Source organism: Danio rerio, chromosome 1 (genome assembly GCF_052040795.2).
Source record: "Danio rerio strain M-AB ecotype USA chromosome 1, GRCz13ab, whole genome shotgun sequence".
Taxonomy (NCBI): domain Eukaryota; kingdom Metazoa; phylum Chordata; class Actinopteri; order Cypriniformes; family Danionidae; genus Danio; species Danio rerio.
The window spans coordinates 58,131,497-58,154,230 of NC_141021.1; the positions used below are offsets into that span (position 1 = coordinate 58,131,497).

The 22,734-nt window shown below is 39.3% G+C and overlaps 2 protein-coding genes across 6 annotated transcripts; both read left to right on the forward strand.

Annotated features, from left to right (window-relative positions):
• The first annotated feature begins 628 nt into the window (after positions 1-628).
• Positions 629-20,240, forward strand: LOC147847036 (B-cell receptor CD22-like). 3 transcript variants are annotated; one of them, XM_087238023.1, is made up of 12 exons: positions 629-655; positions 825-999; positions 4,354-4,424; positions 4,976-5,323; positions 6,223-6,474; positions 6,664-7,011; positions 7,219-7,473; positions 11,223-11,468; positions 11,547-11,649; positions 11,733-11,781; positions 19,533-19,613; positions 19,701-20,240. In XM_087238023.1, exons 3-12 carry the CDS (start codon positions 4,370-4,372, stop codon positions 19,812-19,814), a joined length of 1,851 nt encoding a protein of 616 aa, XP_087094149.1. In that variant the 5' UTR covers positions 629-655; positions 825-999; positions 4,354-4,369; the 3' UTR covers positions 19,815-20,240. The 3 variants fall into 3 exon arrangements, with proteins under 3 accessions (XP_087094149.1, XP_087094148.1, XP_087094147.1); XM_087238022.1 differs by having other exon boundaries at positions 652-721; XM_087238021.1 differs by lacking the exon at positions 629-655 and having other exon boundaries at positions 679-999.
• LOC100001444 (uncharacterized) lies at positions 12,030-18,906 on the forward strand. 3 transcript variants are annotated; one of them, NM_001161602.1, is given in 11 exon segments: positions 12,062-12,095; positions 12,539-12,617; positions 13,092-13,195; positions 13,309-13,449; positions 13,695-13,840; positions 14,038-14,174; positions 14,494-14,587; positions 14,703-15,038; positions 15,187-15,373; positions 15,463-15,590; positions 16,108-16,764. In NM_001161602.1, coding segments are annotated over 9 exon segments (1,572 nt in total). In that variant the 5' UTR covers positions 12,062-12,095; positions 12,539-12,617; positions 13,092-13,113; the 3' UTR covers positions 16,429-16,764.
• Positions 20,241-22,734: the final 2,494 nt, after the last annotated feature.

The window sequence follows — 22,734 nt, forward strand, 5'->3', positions numbered from 1 at the left end:
GGCTCAAATATACTTTGTAATGTTTAATTTAACACAACTGCCTCTAGGAGTCGCCAATGGAAATATAACAGACACACACAAGAAACACACGTACGCCAGGCATAAAGTTGGCGTGGACCAGCGCACATCTCCACGTTTATTTTATCGTTAGTAAATCCAAACCTGAGCGTGAAACCTGGCGTATGCAACGTTTTTGTGCGTACACAGTGTTGATACATGAAGCCCCAGGTGAATGATTGATGGTGTGTACGTATATCTGGAGTGTCCTCTAGTGAGTCTGGTGGGAACTGCAGCTAATACTTATAACAGCATTTTTTTGGATTGTGAACGAAACCATAGCACCAGGAAGAAAACACACGCAGACACAAGGAGAACATAAAAACTCCTCCTTGCCCAGTCAGCACTTGAAATACCGACCTGTTTACTGTGAGGCGACAGTGCTAACCACTGAGCCCCTGTGCTGCACCGGTAATAATAATAATAGGCCACAATTTTTAAGATTTTCAAACCTTTAGTAAGTTATCAAGTGTTTGAGATTTTTTCTGTCTCTCATTGGTCTGATAACAGGGCACGTGTGTTGTCTGCCAGAAATGGCCTTTGACCCACCTAAACGCCCACTTTATTGACCACTGATGGATATGAATGTGGGTTAAGTGTAAGTGTGTCGTATGTCATGTTAACACTTCATGAGTCAAAACTGAGTTTGTGCAAACAAGAGGAAGTAAACACTGTTTTACTCAGTTCTGTCTCCAAACTAATTGTGTTTTCACATTTTCCCTCTCAAACACTGAACAATAGTGAATTCTGCTGTTTGACATCTGTAGATGAGAGCGACTGCAGGAGATGTTCTGGTGTTTTTAAGATGATCTCATACAGACCCAGGAAGAGGAAGACAAATATTTAACAGCCCATTTGTAAAGTGTGAAAACATGTGCTCATGTGACCGCTTGAGCTGCTGAGGATTTCATTTGAGCGTCGACACTGAGACACTGCAGCACGGTAAGAGCATTTCAACACTAAAATAATTCTGTTGATCTACGGCTAATATCTGTATGAAAGCATCTGCTGAATGTTGATTTGAGGAGTTACAGAAGCTCAATAACTGTTATAAATACAGATGTTGTGGTCAGGGCCGCTTAGGCTCCAGGTGAGATTCTAGATGATGTAGTTCCTCCTCAAAACAACAAGAGTTTCTGCAAATGCTGATCTGTTGTGAAGCTCAGCTGACACGTACAGCACAGGAGAGACAAGTTTGATCCTGAAGAGTCTCAGTCCTGCAGTATTTCCCCAGAGATTATTAGAAAGTTCTGTTCATGCTGGTTTATGTTCATGTGTTTGCTTTACTAGTGTGTGTGGATTTATTTAGTTGTGTGCTGCTGTGAAAACAGGGTGTTTTGTGGTGATTGTGAGTGTTTGTGGTTTTGGTCAGGATGTTGATTCTGATCACTTCAAATACAAAATATGACAAAGGTCAAAGTTATATTTTATTTCTGCAGCTGAAGGACATCCAGCATTTTCAATAGTATCTGGATGCAGCCTTGATGATGTTAGCTGAGACTGCATATCTCAGTGATGCAAGGTCAGACACAATACACTCAATGGAGCAATAGTGACATTACTGTGATGGGTAGAATTAGGGGTGGGTGTAGGTGAGCACATTAAAAAGCATTGGATGCAGCTCAGATTGCACTGCACTTGGTCTGCATCCAAACCCTTCTTATCATTTTAGTGTCTGATTTAAAGTCAGTTGAATTTTGGCAAGACTTAAAACTAGAGCAGTTGAACAATGGACTCATTTCACAAGCCTGTTATGACCCATTTAACGGTCATCAGCATCTTAAATGCTTTAAAGTTTACATTTATATGTATTTATGTATGTATTATATCATCTTTGCTTCAAATTACAAAAAAAGGAAGTACAGCTAGTGCGAGGCATTTCTAATGCAGTGTTTCTGGACAGGACCGTAAATCTGACATTCTCTCTTCTGGCTGCCGTCACCAGTCTCACATGTGTTTTTTTCCTTTTCTGAGAGTCTTTATAACATCATTGTGGAGTTTTTCTTTTATTATTTCAGCAAATAAGATTGTAAAAAAAATTCTTTGTTGTACTCTCCCATTCACTTTGCTTTAAGTTTTCCAAACACAGAGATATGAAAAGTGACTATTGTTCAAATTTCATAGTGAATGTGCAGTATGCGAGTTGACAGTCATGTCTATGTAATTTTACTATAAATAAATATAAAATGGAAGATACAAACCCTGGTCACTAGAGGGCAAACTTCTGATAAACACTACTGGCTCTATTTTAACGATCTAAACGCAAGGTCTAAAGCGCACGGCGCAAAAGCATTACTTTTGCTATTTTAAGAACGGAATAAGCTCTGTGTCGAGGAGCATGGTCTAACAGGGCTGAGCTTATTCTTTTAATGAGTTGTAGGTGTGTTTTAAAGATAAGCCCAACAGAGTCTCATCTCCCATTTCCCTTAAGAATCAGTTGTGTTGCTTCATAGCGCATTTGCTATTTACATGACAGACTTTGTGAGTGAAAAAACTGAACATTTCACTAACTAGAAAACAGTTAAACAAAGCATCTGCAGCGCAAGGATAAAGAATGAGCCTTCTCCAATTGGCCTTTACTTTCATTTTTTACTTTCACTTTCTATCTTTTGTGAATAAGAAAACATGTTGTATGCACAGACATCAATCAGCCTACATAATCAATTTCATTTGTTATGCGCAAAGATTTGTTAAAAAACAAATCATCAGCAAATGAATAAATGAACAATAAAAATGAAGTATGGTCAAAAAACTGAGTATATCCAAACACACATGCTGTGCCCAATATGTCCAAAACCTGCTGCAGGTGGTCAAATCTAAGCTTGTTTTAATAAAACAAATACAAATATGCGTATAATAAATAATACTGCTAACAGGCCCGGATTGGCTAATCGGGAGGACCGGGAGAATTCCCGGTGGGCCGGTCCATTTTTTGGCCACGAGGGCCAGTGTCCCTAGCTGCTTGCACTCTCAGCAGTCGCACTTTTTTTCATTTTTTTATTTATTTGACCATAGCCTCACTCTTTCTATTCATTATTTTGCTGCAGCTCCGCGCTTATTATTTATTTTCTCGCAGCCCCGTGAGCAAAATGCAGCCTGCAGGTTAATGATGACATAACTATCATTCGACCCCAAACAGCGGCACCTTAGTGTATATAAGAATTCAAATAATTAATTTTAATGAATATTACACCTGCTCAATGAAAATCAGATGATTCACTAAATTAATAAATCTGACATAAATTGATCAGAAATCCGGAAAGGGGAGACATAGATTAAGTAGTCAATAGAGATGGTTTTATTGTTAGTGCCATTGTGGTCCAGTGGTCAGTACGTTGCGTTGCCACACTGCAGGATACCAGTTCGATCCTTACCTTTCTAAATGAATTTATTTTTTTATTTATTTTTACAATTTTTATTGTTAAGACATATAATACTGTTTGGGTTGTTGAACATTTAAACTTATAAAGCAGCTGTTATCTTAAAAAATACGTGATTGTGTAATTAGAAACTGAATTCGAAATGACGTTGTTTTAATATAGTCAGTCGTGAACTGAGGTGGGCCGGTCTAAGGCTTATAACTCCAGGGCTGAAAAGGAGTCCCACTCCGGGCCTGACTGCTAATAATAATAACATTATACAAAAGCAAATATTCATGAATAAACTAAAAAGATGAAGAAGGTATGGAGGCAGTGGTTTTCATATTTATGTAGAAATAATTTTTGTAATGTTTTAATCCTTTAATTCTTTTATTAAAGATATTTCTGTATTGCTGTACATCCTGCGTGTTTTAAGCAGTGTGTAAGCGAGGCGTTTAACTAACACACTCTGTGCTGGACTGTAGACCTGCTTTCAACTGGTTTATTGCAAAGTCTATTTCAGTTCCTCAAAATAGCAACACACCAACAATGCGCCTTAACACACCTCTTTTCTAAACTGATACACCTATGGGTCCACAAAGTGGCACAAATGGATTTGCTACTTAAACAACATGGCAGAAAACAGGAAAATTAAGGTTGCCTTGGTCTGAAAATAACAACACGTCGCGGCAAACAGGTCTTGGGCCTTATTGCAGCAGGTGTATGATAGCCCTCTGCCCTCTGTCTTCTGTGTCATTTTTGCTAATGACTTTACTAGTTACTTAACAAAAGTGATCTGATACATTACTCATGCTACCTGTAATGAAGCTATTTAGACACACAAAGCCTGACTTGTGCATCTACAGACTGTTTACACAATAGAGTTTGTGCTGTTGTGTAGAGATGATGCTCATACTGTCATATTTGTCATTTGTAGGATTGCAGAAGTCACTATGTTGAGGTCTTTCAAAGCATCTCTTCCTCTGATCTTAGTGATCATGACTGCGGGTGAGTTTTCACTTCATTCATTCATTTTCTTGTCTCTTTATTAATCTGGGGTCGCCACAACGGAATGAACCGCCAACTTATCCAGCAAGTTTTTAAGCAGCAGATGCCCTTCCAGCCACAGCCCTTCCCTGGGAAACATCCACACACACATTCACACTCATACACTACGGACAGTTTAGCCTACCCAATTCACCTGTACCGCATGTCATTGGACTGAGGGGGAAACCGGAGCACCCGGAGAAAACCCACACGAACGCAGGGAGAACATGCAAACTCCACACAGAAACGCCAACGAGGCTCGAAACAGCGACCCAGCGAACTTCTTGCTGTGAGGCGACAGCACTACCTACTGCGCCACAGCATCGCCCTGAGTCTTCACTTACAGTCACTAAAGACAAACTTTAACACTCTTGAAAAGCTGACTGAGCTCCTCACACTCTGTGTCTTTTCATACTTTGTTTTATTGTCAGAGAAATTAAAGATTGTCAAAACTGAAAAGGTTTGTTTTGAAACATTTCCTATTTCCTCCATTTGTCATGTCTGTGTTTCAGGGTCTGATGGTCAGCAGGGTTGGGGAGTGAATTACAGCTCTTCATCTGTTTGTGCATTAAAGGGATCAACAGTGAAAATATCCTGTACTGTAAAATATCCTCATGATCATCAGCTCAGATCAGTCTACTGGACCAAACATGCTGTAACTGATGGAGAAACACCAGACCTGTGTTCAGACCCTGATAAAACAGGAAGAGTTCAGTGTGTCAGAGCAGATAAAGACACTTCCAGCATCACTTTGACTGCAGTAACAGAAGCTGATAAACACATCTACTACTGCAGATTCACTACTGATGCTGAGGGTGGAAAATGGAAGGGGATTCCTGGAGTTCAGCTGGACGTCACAGGTAGAAGCAGAACTATCAGAAACACGCACAGCCAACACTTTATAATCTTCCTGTATTTGCTGTGGATCTTCATGTTTCTTAACAAAAACCTGAATAAATTAAGTCCAGATTCCAGATTCGGAGTCCAGATCCAGTCCAGAAGAATAGAGAACTTTGCTTTATAAAACATTGCAAAAGAGACTAAAAATGATGAATTTTAATGAAATATGCCAAGTGTTCAGGAGGGTTTGTTTTTGATCATAAAAAATACAAGTGCACCATTTAGAAAAGCCAAAAACCAGTCAGGAAATGTGAAATATGAATTAAAAATAAACATTCTTGATTGTTCTCAGGCTGCTGTTCAGATTCAGATTCACTCATATAAACATAAGAACAAAAGCAAAGCTGATTTAAAGGTGCCCTTTAAAGAAAATCTGGAAATACCTAGGTATAGTCAAATAATAAGAGTTCAGTACATGGAAGTGACCATACTGTGAGCCTCAAACTCCAATGTGTTCTAGCAGTCATGTAAATTCCATGAGTGTATTTCCCTCCCTTGTTTTTTATGTTCATCAAAGTTTATATTAAACTTACTATGTACTGTATGTGGAACTCTTATTTTGACAGCGTAAAATGAAGCAAAGTCAAAGCCAGCCACCAGTTGGATTTTATGTTACTAAGCTTCTATGAATTTTTTGCATTTTTACCTAATAAAAAACTATACTCTCTATTTCACTAAACCTTGTTAAATATATGATTGCTTTTATGTTTGTGTATATATTCATTTTTATGACATTATATTATGACAGCTCTCTACAAAACAAGAAATGTTCATAAATGAAAAGTATTCTGGAGAAGAAAGAAGGTTCAGAACATAAACAGAATGATAAACCAATGAACTGCTGTCATTTCTCTGTCAGACCTGCAGGTGGAGACACAGCAGACTGTTGCAGTGGGAGGTTCAGTCACTCTGAGCTGTAAAAGCAGCTGCTCTCTGCCTGAAGAAACTACATTCATCTGGTACAGAAACACAGAGAGATTAAATAAAGGAATCAGAACAAAGAATCAGCTTCAGCTGCAGTCAGTCAGTCGCTCTGATGCTGGATATTATCAGTGTGCTGTAGGAGGAAATGAACATCTGATCTCTCCTGCTGTTTATGTCAAAGTAGGATGTGAGTATAAACAAGAACACGAGTGAAATATCTCACATGTGGAGTTTCTTAAATTAATATGAGTGAACATGTAAAGCTTTCCTCAAACTGATAACTTTTGTGTGTTTTAAATATTTGAGCAAAACAAAAGATTTCTGTGATTTGTTTTTGCTGATAGCCTGATCAGTTTTCCTCATGTCTGTGTTTCAGGGGTTGATGGTCTGCTGGATTCAGGAGTGAATTACAACCCTTCATATGTTTGTGCATTAAAAAGATCAACAGTAAAAATATCCTGTACTTCAATATATTCTGACTATGGTTATCAGCTTATGCAATCTGTCTCAATCAAACCTGCTGTAACTGGTGAAGAACCTCCAGACCTGTGTACAGATCCAGACAAAAGAGGAGGAATTCAGTGTGTCAGAGAAGTTAAAGACACTTTAATCATCACTTTGACTGCAGTAACAGAAGCTGATAAACACATCTACTACTGCAGATTTGGAGATGCATGGAATAATAGATGGACTGTGATTCCTGGAGCTCGTCTTGATGTCACAGGTAAACAAACTGAGATCAGGACTTTATTCAGGTCTCCATGAACACAGCAGCTCTTTATGTTACAGGAGTGTATCAGCCGTCTGAACAACAGCAACATCATGTGTTTATGATATAACTGCTCTCTGAACTGCTTCAGTTTGATGTTTAATTTACATAATAATACAGATAATATTTACTGAGTAACACATCTTGTAATTTCTCTGTCAGACCTGCAGGTGGAGACAAAACAATGTGTAAAAGAGGGAGATTCAGTGACTCTGAGCTGTAAAAGCAGCTGCTCTCTGCCTGAAGAAACTACATTCATCTGGTACAGAAACACAGAGAGATTAACTGGAGAAACACTGAATAATCAGCTTCAGCTGCAGTCAGTCAGTCGCTCTGACGCTGGAGAATATAGATGTGCTGCAAGAGAAAAAGCAGTAGAACGTCTGAACTCTCCACCTGTTTATCTCAGTGTTGAATGTGAGTATAAATCGACTGATTAATAGTAGAAATGTATTACATAAGCATAATTATGAATATATATTAAATACCTCTTCGATTTGTTATACAGACCGCATGACATTTGTTTGTTATTATTAGAGACTTGATTTATTCAAGATAATCCAATATTAAGTCAGTTTTATCATCATTCATTGTTGTCATCGACTCGGTCCCAGTCATTCCCCTCGCTGGCCAGCAGAGGCCGCCATTCACGGATTTCTAAGCATTACATCATCCACCTAGACTGATCGTGCACACACCTGATCTGAATCCAGTTAACGACCCACGCTCCCTATATAAGCCACACTCAAACTCCAGTTTACTGCGAAGTCTTGTTTCAGCCCCGGCCAGCATTACTAAGCGTTATATCCTGCCTGATCTCCTGTGCATTACTCCAGCCCGTTTCTGACTCTGCTTTACCTTCTGCCTGCCCACGACCCAAGCCTGATACACGGACTCTGAATCACGCCGCCTGCCTCTGACCCTTGCCTGGTAATCACTCTGTGTCTGTCAGCCGCCAGCCTTGAGACCTTTACTGCTACTGTCGATGTGTGTTTGCACCTTTGTGCATATTGTATGTTTGAGTAAGTGTGATTAATAAATATTGCATAATGAATCCCTCCGTGTCAGTCTCCACGTTACAGAAGACTTCGCCCAACATGGATCCCGCAGCCATGCAGGTCTTGTCCCACGAAGTTGCAGCTCAAGCTCAGGTACTAACAACGCATCAGCAGCAGTTGTCACATCTAACCCAGCTGACCGATGAATTAGTTAAGTCATTGCAAGACCTTCGAGTTGCTTCCACAGTTCAACTCACCGCCAATTATTCTCCATGCCAACATCCTGTTACACCGTTCCAGACTTTCTCCAGTGTACGTTTGGCATTTCCCGACAAGTTCTCAGGTAACCCAGCTAAATGCAAAGGCTTTTTACTACAGTGTAAACTGTTTATCGCTCAACAGCCCCATCTGTTTACTGATGAAAAGAGTAAAATTGCCTTTGTGTGCTCCCTGCTCACGGGAAAAGTTTAGATTGGGCAACTGCGCTCTGGCCAGACAATACCCCAATTTCCCCCTCATTTAATGACTTTCTCAAACGTTTTTGCACTGTTTTCGACCATCCTGAAGGAGGTCGTAATGCTGGTGAGGAGCTTTTGTGTGTCCAGCAGAGAAATCAACCTGCAGCCGAATTCGCTCTACATTTCCGCACGCTAGCTGCGCAGACTGGCTGGGCTGACGGTCCTCTAAAGACACTCTACAGAAAAGCTCTGAACTCAGAACTGCAGACTGAGATGGCATGCCGTGATGAGGGAAAATCACAGGATCAGTTCATAGAACTTTCAATCAAGTTTGATAATTTACTTAGAGCTAGAAGACCCCTACATTCTGTTTTTCCCTGTCCTGTAACCCCTGAAGAACCCTCAGCTCCAAGTTCCCCTGAACCCATGCAACTGGGAAGAACCCGATTAACACCTGAGGAACGTGAAAGAAGATTGTATGATCATTTATGCCTGTATTGTGGTCTTTTGGGTCATACCAAGTTCCGGTGTCCCAATAAACCTCCACCTAAGACAGTATCGGTGAGTGCAACCAATTTACCCTCCACCTCCAATAACCATCTGAGTTTACCCGTCTGTCTGAACTATGGTGATGTAAAGATTCAGACTCGAGCTTTGGTTGATTCAGGAGCTGCTGGCAATTTTATTGACCACACGTTTGCGAGAAACCACACCATCCCTCTTACCACCTGTGACTCTTCCCTAGCCATCACAGCTATAGACGGACGCCCCCTGGGGAAAGGAAACATTCAATTCCGTACTCTACCACTCTCTGTTCAAACTGCCTCTCTCCATGAAGAAAAACTCTCCTTCCTAGTAATTGACTCTCCTCAGCATACCATTGTCTTCGGATTGCCCTGGCTGCAGGCCCATGACCCCCAGATCTCCTGGAAGACTGGTGGGATTATCAAATGGAGTAAGAACTGCATTAACCAATGTCTTCAATCTGTCACCTCTGTCCAGCTCAATACCAGAATCGTCTGTCCTGAAAACCCTGAGTCAAGTCAGATCCCCGAAGCTTACCAAGATCTCAATGAAACCTTTAACAGACAGAAAGCCACTAAACCCCCTCCCCATCGTGAGTATGATCATGCTATGGAGTCACTACCAGGCATACCGCCTCCTTGTGGAAGGATCTTTCCACTCTCTCAGCCTGAGACCGAAGCCATGAATACTTGCGTCACGGAGGAGTTGGAGAACTTTGTTCAAACTTTGTTCAAACATCCACATCACCTGCTCCAGTTAGCTTAACCGTCCCCTCCACAGCCATGCCGTTTGTCATCGAGAGTGATATCTCTGACACGGGCATCGGCACTAAACGTTTCCAGAGATCCCCGGCAACTAACAAACTCCACCCCTATACCTTTCATTCTCTCAAACGTAACCCAGCCAAGAGAAACTATGATTTTGAGCAAATTCGTAAGGAACCCCTGGAAGCACCACGTCGTCCTGGTCCCATGTACTTCCCCGGACAGTGGGTGTGGCTATGAACCCGAGACCTCCACCTGAAACTTCCTTGCAAGAAATTCAGCCCCAGGTACATGGGTCCTTTTCAAATTGAGAAACAGATTACTCTTGTATCCTTCCGACTGACACTACCTAACCACTACCGTATCTCTCCCACATTCCATGTCTCCCTGCTCAAGCCTGCTGTTGGTCCAGCCGAGGTGGATAGGGAGGTGGCAGCCGGTGAACAGGGTCGCCCACCTATCATGATCGACGGAGAAGAGGCTTACTGGATCCATGAGATCCTGAGATCCAGACGCCGGGGCAGACAACTACAGTACCTCGTCGACTGGGAGGGGTACGGCCCGGAGGAAAGATCTTGGATCAAACGTAAGGATATTCTCGACCCAACTCTGTTGAATGAGTTTCACTTGCAGCATCCGGAAATGCCGGCCCCTCGCCCCCGTGGAAGACCCCGGCGTCGCAATTCTTCTCACTTCAGGAGCCGTTCGTTGGAGGGGGGCTCTGTCACCGACTCGGTCCCAGTCATTCCCCTCGCTGGCCAGCAGAGGCCGCCATCCCTGGATTTCTAAGCATTACATCATCCACCTAGACTGATCGTGCACACACCTGATCTGAATCCAGTTAACGACCCACGCTCCCTATATAAGCCACACTCAAACTCCAGTTTACTGCGAAGTCTTGTTTCAGCCCCGGCCAGCATTACTAAGCGTTATATCCTGCCTGATCTCCTGTGCATTACTCCAGCCCGTTTCTGACTCTGCTTTACCTTCTGCCTGCCCACGACCCAAGCCTGATACACGGACTCTGAATCACGCCGCCTGCCTCTGACTCTTGCCTGGTAATCACTCTATGTCTGTCAGCTGCCAGCCTTGAGACCTTTACTGCTACTGTCGATGTGTGTTTGCACCTTTGTGCATATTGTATGTTTGAGTAAGTGTGATTAATAAATACTGCATAATGGATCCCTCCGTGTCAGTCTCCACGTTACAATTGTATTTGTGCTTTGACACCCTTGTTGCGATGATGCTGGTTTATTTACTGTTCACTGGTTTAGATTTTCATCTTTTATTTAATTTCTTGAGTTTATGTAGTATCAAATGTCCAGTATAGACAGTTTTTATATTATTTATTCTCTGTTTTTATTAATTGACTTTTACTTGCATTACATTTTTATTTTCAATACATGGTTATTATTTTTCAGATCCTCCAAAGATCGTCTCAGTGTCCGTCAGTGGATCTGCTGTAATAGTGTTTGGAAATTCAGTGACTCTGAGCTGCAGCAGCGACTCAAACCCTCCTGCTGTCAAATATATCTGGTTTAAGGAGACTCAAAGCTCAGCTGTTGGATCTGGACAGAGTTTTAGTGCACTAGATAGTGGCCAATACTACTGTGAGGCTGAGAATAAATATGGCTGTCAGAGATCAGAGTCTGTTTCAGTCACTGAAGGTATTTTCTAGAAACAGACACTCTTTCAGTTTCTTCTGTCTCTGCTGTCAAATGATCTTCATCAGCGTCTTGTTTCAGGGGTTCAGAGATCTGCTCTGCTCACACTTACGGGGCTTGTGGCGGGATGTGGAGGATTGATCTTCATCATCATCATCATCATCATCATTATTGTGTTCATATGGTGAGTAGAGTTTGTCTGCACACAATCTTATTCAATTTACTGACAGAAACATCTCCAATGTAACACAAATGGACTCATTTCAGTGTGAAGAGGAGGAGAGCAGCTGGAAGTGAAGCTGTGGAGCAAAAGCAGGTGAGAAACACACTCCTCCATCTACAGCTGCAGTTCAATATGCTTGTGTGTTTACACACAGCAAATTTACCGGTGTTGATTTACTGGTGTTACAACAAAGTGTTAAAATAAAGTGTTGCGTCAACGCTATACAGATTGAGTTAAACACCAAAAGCGTCAGTTTCGATTAAGAGTTGGTGTCATTTTATATCGTTGCAAAGGCAACTCCTTAAGCGTTAACCAGGCCACACCTCCATGAACGTGCAGACGTCCTTTTGATTCAACCAGACCACATGCAGACGCCATTTCAAATGCTGCCAAGTGTAAGAAAGTTGGTAAGTCTAATATATAAATCTTATTATACAGATTCATTGTGTAAATTAAATAATATGTTTTTGTATCTTAGTTTAATCATTTTTTTTCATAACGATCAGTATATCAAGCGTTACACAGCCAAATAATTCAGACGTGATTTTTATTAAGTTAGCCTATATCAGCAATTTTATGAATGATGTAAAGCCACCATAACGCTTATATTAATATTATTATATTATAATTCTCGCACACGGCGATTGCTTTATTTATTTTATTTACCGTATGCACATGTCTGGACATAAGCACAGTGTAGTTAGGCTCGCGCGCTAAGACCGCCGTCCATTTTAGCAGGTAACGTTATTCAAGGTGAACTATCGCGTGTGGATTTCTGTTAGTGTTCAACAAGTAAATGTGCACATTTCAAAGACAGCGGCTGAACTACTATAACTTGTTTTAATCCAAGGTACATGCTTGGGTTCCTGCTGAATGGTGGCCGACTGACCGTGGATCGGTGAGAGTTTTCGCTGTTAAAAAGTACCGTGGTAAGTTTTTAATGCTGCAACGAAAGTCAGTGATTGCTCACTTCGGTGATAGAACGCACGTTGTGGAATATAAACACACAGTTCAAGACTTCAGATGAATGAAACGACTAATCTACATTATCGACAAAAACTGTTGTCAGATATTTTAATGTAAGGGCATAATCTTACGCGAATGTAAGAGATTGCAATAACAAGGTTTAGCCGTCAAGGCGCTATAGCTTAAGACATTACAGCTGCCAGGAAACAATAGAAGAAGACAGCGCGCGTAACGGTAGTCAGAATGAGTCCAAAACAGACGATAATACATTCATAAAACTCCCTCCAATATATCATTGTCGTGTAAGTGTGCTGCAAAACAACGAACGTTAACTTTAAGTTGTCTTTATTTATAGAAAAATTATTTATTCTTACAATTTATAGTCCAATTATATTACATAAACCAAATATAATGTGTTCATTTCTCTCCACACCAAGAGCTTCACCAGAGGTCAAGACAATGCTTGTCAAAGCACAATATCGAAACCAAAAGAAGTTCATAAAAATCCCAGAGGCTTGCTTTGATTTATTTTTAGCAGAGGGTGAGTGGTATTAAAAATAATATATATTTATTTAAAAAAAGTTTCTCTATCATACGTATCATTAAACGTGAATAAAGCATTTAACAATAATATTTATTTTCCCTCCTTTGCAGTGAAAGAGAAGTTTTCATTACCACAGGATCTTGTAATTACAGTTACAGATGAAACTGGTACAGAGGTGGACGAAGATGTGTTTCCTGATCTAATGAGCACCAGTGGACTGCTTCTTGTTATAAATGCTTTAAATGACAGTGGTGAGTGATAACAGTGGAGCTATTGAATGATGTAAGATGTGTCTAAGTGAATGCTGCCAATTTTCAGTACTTTACCATATTTTTAATGTCGGCAGTGTTGATGTGGGTAGAAATACAGTCCCATAATGTAAACTAGTATTGAGTGTTGTTTTTTTTTTTTTTTACAAGTACTTAGACCTGTCTTTTTATTTTGATCCAGTATTTAAAAACCTGTTGCCTGTTAACCCCAGTTTTAACATTAACAGGACCCTCCACACCTCAATCTTCAGCCAGCTTTGATACAGATACACTCTCTTTAACTTCAAAAAGCAGTGAGGACAGTGACTGGTTTAGTCCAAAACGCTTTAGAAAGGATGAGGATGAGGCTTCACAAAACTCACAGGCCAGAGATGTGAGTGCAAGTACACAATTTGGGGGGTTTACTTGCAGTATCATAACCATAAGCTTTACATAATCAGTTCCATTAATTTATGTATTATGTGTATAGTACTGACCTTTTCCAGATCAGGATTGAATTTAAATGGCATTTTCAATATTCCTGCATTTCTACCTTTATAATAGGATGTTAATGCTAATTTCTTTTTATAGTTGATCAAACAAATTCTAGAGACAAGACCAGGTGGAGCAAATGTGCTGAGGGAGTATGAAGATACGGGGACAATTACTGATGAGACAAGAAAAGTTATGGTGAACATTCTAGTAGCCCACATGATGGAGACAGAAGGGTAATTATGAAAAACAATGTTGTTGTTTTTTTATGGTTATAGCAGTATACAATAGTCAACATTTGAAATGAATCAAAATCTTTTATCAAAGTATTAAATCTATTGTACTACACCCATTCTTGTCAAAGGACAATTTTGAAAAACATTTTTTGATACACATCAAATGTTGACTACTATATAGATTATAAATTGTATAGTGTGAAGTTGAGTGCTAGAAATGTAATAGTGCTAATCTTTTAAACATTTAATTGAACAAATTTTAATAACATTTGTTAATTCTCATCAATGTTAAGTAACATTGAGTACTCCTGTTCTTCAGGAGAGTTCCACACCGCCTTACCAAACAGAAGTATGGTTTGGGAATTATCACCTTGTTTCCCTCACTCAGAGATCCCCAAGGGAGGACTGGATATGTAAGTTCTTGTCTGTCATCAGAAAATCATTATATATATATTAATGGAGTGTTAAATGTTGAATCTGAATTTGTGTCATTTTGAATTTATTAATTTTTGAATTTATTAATGTCAGGAACATTTTTATGATGGCCAGAAAAACTCTGGATTCTTGTCGTGGCGACTCAAAACCGTACAAAGGGGGACAAAACCTTCTGGAAATAAAGATGATCCTAAAACAGAGGAAAAGGGGGGTCCTTTGCTTGACCGACAGCTGTGTCACCCTGAAGATCAGCTGGACAGTGATCAAAGTCTAGAGGCCATCTCTCTGATGAATCATACAAGCGACCGTGAGGTCATCATGCAGAAGATGAGGGCAACATTCAAATACAGACAACGTCTTGTGCGTGATCCAGAGAAATCCACCACTATTCTCTCTGTTTTTCCTCGATTTCTGGATACGAAAGGATTGGTATGAATTGTCTTTTTAAATATATTTTATTTATAAATATAAAAAAATTTAATTGAAATGTTAGTTTCACAGATGTGGTGAAATAGTGACCATCACATTTAGCTTGTAATATTTTATAGTAATGGAATGTTTTCTTCTGATTTCTCAGATTCTCCAGGACTTTACACTCCTGTTCGGGTCAGAAACGGCTTCCAGACTCTTGGAAAGGTGGCCAACAGTTTTCAAGTCAAAGATTATCAAGCTAGCAGAAACCTTGACATCCACTCCACTGCTGAAAAGATTGCTGTCATCTGCCAAACAGAACAAAGAAAGCAGCGAGGCAGAGGATTTCCCAGGTACAGATGTAACTGATGTAATGGTGCAGTGAAAATCTTTTGAATGTTATTTTACTGTCTATGTTTAACTTTTTACTTGTCTTTTTCAGAGTGGGACAGTGACATATCATCCTTTCTTCTACTTCTGCATTTTTTGTCGCCCCAAGTTTCTGGAAGAAAGAAAATCCAGAAGATGAGCATCTCACAGGCAATTGACCATCTGGTGGTTTTTCAAAAGGTAGGTAACTGGTGATGATACAAGAGCTGTAGACATTATACCTTCAATTAATGCATTAACTTCTCCAGTTGATAATACACTATGAGATAAGTGTAATATGAAGTGCTTGATTTATCAAATTTTCTAAACCTAAACTGGAATTAAGCTTGTTGGCGCTTGTATCATTTTCTGTGTCTTTTGATCTTAGTGTTCAATTGAGCTAAACAGACTCAAACTATGACTGTAAGATGCACATATTGCCAGTAAAGCCGGTTCTATAATCAGTTCTAAATCTGAAACATCAGGGTTATATGTTCTGTTTATTAAGTAACCTCTAGGGATTTCATTTCTTTGTTTTATTTGGACTTAACCTGTGAGAGCCTCAGAGATTTACAACTGATCACAGAATTGCTTTCCTAACAAAATGACACATTTAAGTCACTGCTTTTGCAATATTGCAAAATCAATTTAATGTTGACTTTGTAGTCATAATGTTAACTGATAATGCTTAATTTGCCGTTTTTTTTTCCTCAATCAGGCATGCCGGAGTATTCAGGAACACCTCGAGACAGAAGACAATCGTCAACCTTACATTCTTGCCATAGGAAGCAGCAAGGAAGCCATCAGTCAGTTCTTCATTGTGCTTGACAAAAAGCTCATCCCATGTCAAGAATCCTCTTCACTAGCGGCAATCGATGAACTGTTCAAGGTTCATTTTGTGTTCAGTATCAGTTATGATCCTCCACTTAAAGGTTTGTTCACATTTCTCCAGACCACAGTGTACAGAATTGATGTTGGCAGCACAAGTGAAACCCCAAGGGTGAAGGAGCTCAGAGCTAAATTACTGAATGATGTTTAGATGCTACATCTGTAAATCACTGTTTGCTACAACTGTAAAATTAATTCGGCACCTTAAACTTGTTCATAGTTTGTATCCTGGCAAGAAGTTTGAGTTGGTTTGTGCTCAGGATGGTTGCTTCCTACAATTTAAAAGTTATGCAGGGTTTAAAAAACATTTAACCAGATTTCATTTTAGGGGTGTGGCATCAAGCAGTGGTAACATATCTATTCAAAATCAGCATGCTCCAAATCCTGACGAAGCACTTGTGTCTGACACAGAGCAAATGACAGATAATGATGCTCAAGTGGTTGAATGTTCTTCTCTTTCAAGGGATAGTTCAAGGGAAATGTGTGCATCCATAATTGCCAAATTGCAGGCTAATGGTGTTGCAAACAATTTAATTTTGTCTGTTATTGAAAGCATGGAGGATTTTGTTAATGATTTCCATACTAACTTAAGGGAGAGCATTTTAAATGTTGTGCCTGTTGGTAGCACAACTAGAAGTTCAGTTGAAGAGGTTTTTAATAATTTTCATAATTCATTCTCAGATTTTAATACAGACACTAAATGGAGAAAATATTTCAGCAAGAAATGGGGAGTTGTTGAACCCACTGAAATTCACTTGGGAGTCAGGTACGATTCAAGAAGAAATACGACCTCTGGAATGTATGAACAAACAACAGTTAATGACACCTTTATTTACATCCCTCTGCTCAAAACTCTGGAGTTCATTTTTAGAAATGAGGAAGTATGTAAACTGATTCAAGAACAAAGGCAAAGTGACATGTATAGAGAATTTTGTGATGGGCAGTATTACAAAAGGCATCCATTGTACTCCATCTGTAATAATGCACTTCAGATCCAAATTTACTATGATGATTTTGAAACAGCTAATCCATTAGGATCTAAACAAGGAATCCATAAACTTGGCTGTATATATTTTGTGCTTCGTAACCTACCATCACATGTAAATTCATCCTTGATGAACATACATCTAATTTCTTTATTTCATTCTGAAGATGGAAAAAAGTATGGCATGGACAAAATACTTGGCCCATTGATTGATGATGTTAAAGTTCTTGAGCAGAAGGGAATGAAGGTGTCTTTTTCTGAGGAGCCCATTTTTGGTACAATTGCTCAAATTACTGGCGATAACCTGGGTCTAAACGGTATTCTTGGTTATGTTGAATCTTTTTCTGCAAAACATTACTGCAGATTGTGCCTTACTGACAAGGTGTTAGCACAGGAAGTATTTAGCGAGGATGATCCAAGGGTGATTTTGCGCAACCGAAACCAAAATGAGAAGCATTACAAGTATCTTGCTGACAACCCTAATGAAAACTCCTGTTATGGTATTAAAAGAAATTCTATACTCAACACCTTGACTTACTTTAATGTATCTGAGAACTTTGTGCTGGACATTATGCATGATATTCTGGAGGGAGTGGCACAGTATGAAGTAAAACTGCTTTTTGAATATATGAGTTGCGGTCTAATACCTTGTGATTCCATTCCTCAAAGACTGTATGCCTTCAACTATGGTTTTTTGGACCGAAATAACCGCCCAACCAAGGTCAACCTTCAGCACCCAGGAAACAGTATTGGACTTAATGCAAGTCAGACATTGTGTCTCATCAGGAACATCCCTCTCATATTTGGAGATGTAGTTCCAGAGGGAGATAAGCACTGGCATTTGATGTTGCTGCTCTTGCAAATTGTTGACATTGTGTTTTCTCATTGCATTTCTGAAGGAATGATCATATTTTTGAAGCATCTGATAGTGGAGCACCATCGGTTGTTCAAAGACTTGTATCCTTCTAGAAATCTGATTCCGAAGCATCACCTTATGATTCACTACCCTGAATGCATCAGGCAAATTGGCCCATTGATTCATGTATGGACGATGAGGTACGAAGCAAAACACAGGTTTTTTAAGAAAAATTTAAAAAACTTCAAAAACCTCACCAAATCGCTTGCAAAAAAACACCAGCTGGCAATAGCCTATTACTGGGAATCCTGTACATCGAGGGGTATTGAATCTGGTCCTGTTTCAAATGAGTTGTTGTCTGATCTTGAAAAGTGTGATTTTATTTCAGAGCAACTCAACATTGATCTCTCTAGTGAAGTAACTATCACTCCTTGGGTAAAGTGTCATGGTACGGAGTATCGAAAAAATCTTGTTGTTTGCTTAGATTTGGTTGAGGATGTACCAGTCTTTGGAAAGATTGTTCAAATTTTGATCAAGGATGGAGTTTATTTTTTGGTCTCATGTATGGAATCAGAGTTTGTTGAACATCTCCATGCTTTCAGGGTTTTTGCACAAGAGCACAGCCTTGTTCTCAAAAAAACAGAACAATTGTTTTACTACAAGCCATTTGATTTGCAAATGACATATGGCAATGACAGTTCATTTTATATTGTTTTGGACTGTTACTTGTAAAGTAATTTTATTGGTGGCTTGGTGTTCCATGTTGGAATAAAATTTTGAAAGAGTAATGTAGTAAGATGTGTTTTCTTCACAGTGAATTTATTATTTTTAAATAAAAAAATTTAGAAGCCTTAATATAGTTATCCATAAAAAAGTAACATTTCTTAAATAGTACTGTCAACATTTAAGTAATGTAATATTTGATTCCTATAAGCTTGAATAGATTGTGATTTATTTATTATTTATTTTTTGAACAGTGTTCACTCCTGAACAGTGTAGGATTTTAACTCTGTCAGAGTTTGCAACAAAGTTCCTCCTAGCTCTGTAGCAGTGTTGTTGTTATCTGCGTTGGTGTTAATACTTCACTCTTATAGTGTTAATATTTTGACACTGTGTTGGTGTTAAAAGAGGCAACACTGTAGAAGTGTTGTTGTTATTATCTGCATTGGTGTTAATACTTCACTCTTATAGTGTTAATAATTTGACACTGTTTTGGTGTTAAAGAGGCAACACTTTTGAAAGTGTTGAATTAACACTTTGCGGGTGGTTCCCATATATACACTTTTAAAGTGTTGAAATTAACTCTATTGGTGTTAATTTCCGGATTTCAAATTTACTGTGCACTGAATTATAAACACAGATGTGTGTGTGTGTGTGTGTGATGCAGTATAAGTGTAGAAATGTTTCTCTATAGAGCGCTGACTCCACTGATGATACGTACTCAGCTCTGGATCCAGCGTCCAGAAGATCTGCTGACGTTTACAGCACAATCCCGGTCAGTAAATGTCTGCAACACTTTTCCAGTCAGATTGATCAGATCCAGATAAACACAGGCTGATGTGTTCATGTGTTTCTCTCACAGTCTGTCGGCTCCAGAGCTCCTGATGATGAGACCTACACGGCTCTTGAGCTTCAGTCCAGATCTTCTGAATATGAGACTCTACATGTAGCAGGAGCTTCAGCAGATCCACATTAAACTCTCCTCGCTGTATTACTGCTCATATACAGGCAAATACTGAAGCTCCTCAGAAACTGATCATCATTAGAGCTCATCAACATCTGACTGCTCATAAACACATATTAGACTTTATTCACACAGTAGGATTCTTCTGCTTATGCAAACACAGTTTAGGATAAAATATAGCATTTATATTAGATTTATATTAGATATTAGGGCTGGCAGTGTTTTCCTCATTATTTTAAATTATTGTCTGCTTCACATGCCAATTCAAATATTAAAGTTAAACTTTCTAAACAGAGTTAAATATAAGCTTTAACCTAAGCATTGTTTTATCTTAATGCAATCTGTATCTGTTTCTATTAAAGTGCTGTATTGACAGTTTTTACTGTATTTTTTATTTTGTATAATGTCTGATTTCATGATAAACATTTCTGTAGTGTATTTAATGATTACAGTAACTGTAGTTCATGTGTGTTTTCAGATTGTCCTCCAGTGACAGACTTTTATTGGTTTCATAAAATCTGATAAAATTCCAGAGGTGAACATTTACAATACTGAAACTGATTTATATGCTAATAACTATAATACATATTGATTAATAGTTAATAAATAATTCTAATTCGCTATTTTCCAACACAATATGATAAAATATGGCCAATCAAACGAGTTTTAACAACTGCAGATGTTTAAACACCAATCAGATTACCGTCTGTGACTCGTAGCTCCGCCCACCGTAACAGAAAATTTGACTTCTCTTCAAAATAATCTCCATTAAAACGAGCAACGGCGAGAACAGAGAAGCTGCAGCTGTTTAAAGCGAGATAAGTGACTAAAATGTGTTTATTAATGTAAAATATACTAATATCATATTCAGAGAAGTGGAAAAGTAGAGTTGACCATTTAAATCCAAAGTTTAAATCCCAAAGGGTCCCAGAATTCTTTGCGACGCCTCTGACTGTCCTAATTTCATTCATTTACTTATAAATTTCCTTAGTCCCTTATTTTATCACACACACACACACACACACACACACACACTTCAGCCAATTTATTTCACCCAGTCCCCCTATGAAGCGTGTGGACCGGAGCACCCGGAAACCAGACCATGCAAGAACATGCAAACTCCACACAGAAACTGACCCAGCCAGGACTCGATCCAGAAACCCTTTTGCTGACCCTTTATGCGACAGTGCTAACCAGATTAACAAGTCGTTCATATATATACTGTATATACACACACACACACACACACACACACACACACACACACACACACACTGGTGATCAAAATTAGAGAACAATTTATGAATAATTGAACAATTCTGAAATAATGTCATTTTCACTGCTCAGCAGTTGAAGGATTTTTTGTCTCGTCTATATCATGCTACCAGAACACCTTTTCCCTAAAATAACAAAGGCATTTCAACAAAAAACATTATTTTGCAGAAAACACACTGATCAAAATTGGACAACAACAATGACTGTAGCATGGAAAAAGATTACAGCTAAATTTTCTGAAGGTTACAACACTCAGCAATTAGTAGGAAGTGAACAGGCTTCTGCTCTGAATGACTTCAGCAAATCTGTGGCCACAAGACAGCACTAGTCTCTCACACTGCTCTGGTGTGATTTTGGCCCACTCTTCGTCCAGTCTTCTCGACGGTTCAGTGACTGTAATGGGTTTCTTGGCCATAACTTTGTCGCCAAAGATTTTCCAGAGGTTCTCTATTGGGTTGAGGTCAGGACTCTGGGCAGACCATGTAATTTTTTCAATGTTTTCAGTTTCAAGGAACTGCTTTACCCATTTTGCTGTGTGACATGGCACGTTTTCCTGCATGAACACTGAGGGCTGATTGGATGAATGCAGGGAAGCAACCATATGTTGTTGAAGAAGGTTCTGATAAACATTTGCATTCACTCTGCCATTTACCTGTAGAGACCCAACTCCTGCTGCAAAAAACATGCCCCAAACCATGACACTTCTTCCTCCACTTTTTACTGACTTCTTTATACACTTTGGGTTCAGTCTTTCTCCAGTTTGTCGCCGAACATAATGTTTTCCATCGGACCCAAATAAATTAAACTTGCTTTCATCACTAAAGAAACTTTAGTGCAGTTCTCCTCCGTCCACACAACATGCTCCTCAGCAAAGCTTAGTCTAGCCATTTGATTCTTTCTGCTAATGAGAGGTTTGGTGACTGCAGAGTGGGCTTTCAGTCCAAATGCTCTTAAACGTCAAGACACTGTATGACGAGACAGATCTTTACCCTTTTCAGTGCCGAACTAGTGAGCAGTTCCAGCTGTAGTGTAAAAACGATTGCCCATTGAGATCTTCCGCAGTATCCTGTCCTCTCTTCTGTGGATGACCAGCCTTCCTGAGAGACTTGAATGAGTTGTGATGTTGTAAAGAATCAATATCCTTGAAATCACAGATTTGGAGCAACCAACTTGTCTTGCTATGGCTGATAGGGTCAACCCTTAGGCCTTTATCTGGACAACCTTCTGCCGAAGGCTTTCAGTCACTTTAGAACGGCTCACCATCTTGCAGAGTCAGTGAAACTGGAAGTTAGGCTGCCAGGTAAATAGGGGTTGACAGATAATCAAGGGAATTAGCACAAGATGCCAGACTGACGCCAATAACTGGGAGGTATCTGAAAGTGTTCTCTAATTTTGATCAGTGTGTTTTCTGCAAAATAATGTTTTTTGTTGAAATGCCTTTGTTATTTTGGGGAAAGGGTGTTCTGGTAGCATGGTATAGACGAGACAAAAAATCCTTCAACTGCTGAGCAGTGAAAATGACATTATTTCATAATTGATCAACTATTTATAAATTGTTCTCTAATTTTGATCGCCTGTGTGTATATATATATATATTAGGTTTTGTTTGGTTCTCCATCACATAAAATCAGCAGCAGCAGTAAAACACACTTGATCT

Excerpts from the sequence above, each read along its gene's own strand:
- LOC100001444 (XM_087234810.1), top strand. The coding sequence starts at position 13,114 with ATGCTTGTCAAAGCACAATATCGAAACCAAAAGAAGTTCATAAAAATC. Across the intron at positions 13,196-13,308 it reads TGATTTATTTTTAGCAGAGG|TGAAAGAGAAGTTTTCATTA; the intron begins GTGAGTGGTATT and ends CCTCCTTTGCAG. Across the intron at positions 15,039-15,186 it reads TTCTGGATACGAAAGGATTG|ATTCTCCAGGACTTTACACT; the intron begins GTATGAATTGTC and ends CTGATTTCTCAG.
- LOC147847036 (XM_087238023.1), top strand. The coding sequence starts at position 4,370 with ATGTTGAGGTCTTTCAAAGCATCTCTTCCTCTGATCTTAGTGATCATG. Across the intron at positions 7,012-7,218 it reads AGCTCGTCTTGATGTCACAG|ACCTGCAGGTGGAGACAAAA; the intron begins GTAAACAAACTG and ends TTTCTCTGTCAG. Across the intron at positions 11,469-11,546 it reads GTCTGTTTCAGTCACTGAAG|GGGTTCAGAGATCTGCTCTG; the intron begins GTATTTTCTAGA and ends GTCTTGTTTCAG.